This window comes from Pistacia vera, unplaced genomic scaffold (assembly GCF_008641045.1).
Source record: "Pistacia vera cultivar Batoury unplaced genomic scaffold, PisVer_v2 Contig406, whole genome shotgun sequence".
Taxonomy (NCBI): domain Eukaryota; kingdom Viridiplantae; phylum Streptophyta; class Magnoliopsida; order Sapindales; family Anacardiaceae; genus Pistacia; species Pistacia vera.
In genome coordinates this window covers 761,456-763,010 of record NW_022196231.1, presented here as the reverse complement: position 1 = coordinate 763,010, position 1,555 = coordinate 761,456, and the positions used below count along the sequence as shown (strand labels likewise).

General features: G+C 34.9%; 1 protein-coding gene across 1 annotated transcript; it reads right to left on the bottom strand.

The window, feature by feature from the left end:
- Positions 1-603: 603 nt before the first annotated feature.
- LOC116142280 (protein PELPK1-like) lies at positions 604-924 on the bottom strand. The gene has a single exon (XM_031427717.1). The coding sequence runs from the start codon at positions 922-924 to the stop codon at positions 604-606; it is 321 nt and encodes a 106-aa protein (XP_031283577.1).
- Positions 925-1,555: the final 631 nt, after the last annotated feature.

Genomic DNA, 1,555 nt, shown 5'->3' with positions numbered 1-1,555 from the left:
AAATGGTGGAGGTTCACCTTTTATAATAAATTTACATATTTTCCATTTGTTAAGATAAAGAAGCAATCTGGGCTCAAAATGCAAAATTGGAAACTAAGGTAGACTAAATTGTAATCTGTAAAACTGAGTATGGGTTAAAATGTCAGAATCAAAGTTTCTAAGAAACGCAGCGGTTTGTTCAACGGCTTTATAAAGGAGCCGCGCGCGTTATTCAAATTAGTCAATGAAATTTCCGAGTTCTTCTCTCTTCTTCAATTTCACTCTTTTCTCTATTTTTCTTTCGATTCTAGAAATATCTTCACACCATTCAACAACATAATATATGAAACCCCTAATTTTAGGTATGATAATTACCTACCAAATCAGGCTATATACTACAAACACTTGATCAACAATTCAACATCACATATCACTATATACTATCACCATAGAAAACAAAATAAACTCGGGCAACAACTCTTGAATAATAAAAAAAAGTACACATATAATTTATCTGGGAAATAAAGACCACACAAGTTTATTACAACACTTTTGAATAGTTAGCACTCGTGAAACTTCAATATATAATGCTTGTAAAAACTGAAATAAAGAGATGGAAGTAATTTAAGGATTAGTGGTTGAGTGAGTAGGGATCACAGGGAAGTCCTTGGGCAATGTGGGCTTAGGAAGGTCGGGCAAATGAGGAAATGATGGCAGCTCGGGCTTTGGAAACTCAGGCAAATGAGGAAATGTTGGCAGCTCGGGCTTTGGAATGTCAGGCAAATGAGGAAATGTTGGCAGCTCGGGCTTTGGAATCTCGGGCAATTCAGGCTTAGGTATCTCCAGAAGATGGCGAGCTCCAACCAAATCACCATTGAAGCTTAATGAAGACAAACTGATTAGCAGAAGTGATAATATAATCGATGGGACACGGAGATAGGCCATTGTTGGAAGCTATATTGATGAAAGGCTACAAGAGGAGTTAGTTTTGTGCAAAATGATTTATAAAAAGGATATATAGATGCAAGTGTATTTTTGGATTGATTTCGATGTGTAGGACCAGCTTTTTATAGCTGTGGGAAGTGGAGATGGGGGGCTAGGGGGACATTTTAAGCTAATGATTGAGTAAATAAATAACAAAAGGTAGGGTTAGTGAGAAATTTGTGTCTTGTTAGCTCAACCTCTCACCTTCATTGCTTCGTTGTATATATTGAATTGCTTGATTTGCAAAGTGAAATAAGAAGCGGTGTCATCAGAAGACGGTATAGGTGGGTGGGTATAACTAAGTATTAATTTATTATATTTCTATTTTCACGTAATCAGAAGCTGTACATGAATAGTTAGGACACATATGCAAATTAAAGAAAGTAGTTGATATAGTAGCTATTTTATCAACCTATCCAATATTGCTCTAGAAATTTCATTAATTCTTGATTATACATTTGGTTAGCTACAATCAAACTTATAAATGTTAACAAACTCACCATTCGTTTATTTGATCACATGATTACCGGTGTGATATATATCATAGGAAATTGAGTTAACGTTAATTAATTGCTGCAATTAATGGTATGTT

What these genes read in the sequence shown, in the direction of transcription:
- LOC116142280 (XM_031427717.1), bottom strand. Translation starts at nt 924, where the DNA reads ATGGCCTATCTCCGTGTCCCATCGATTATATTATCACTTCTGCTAATC.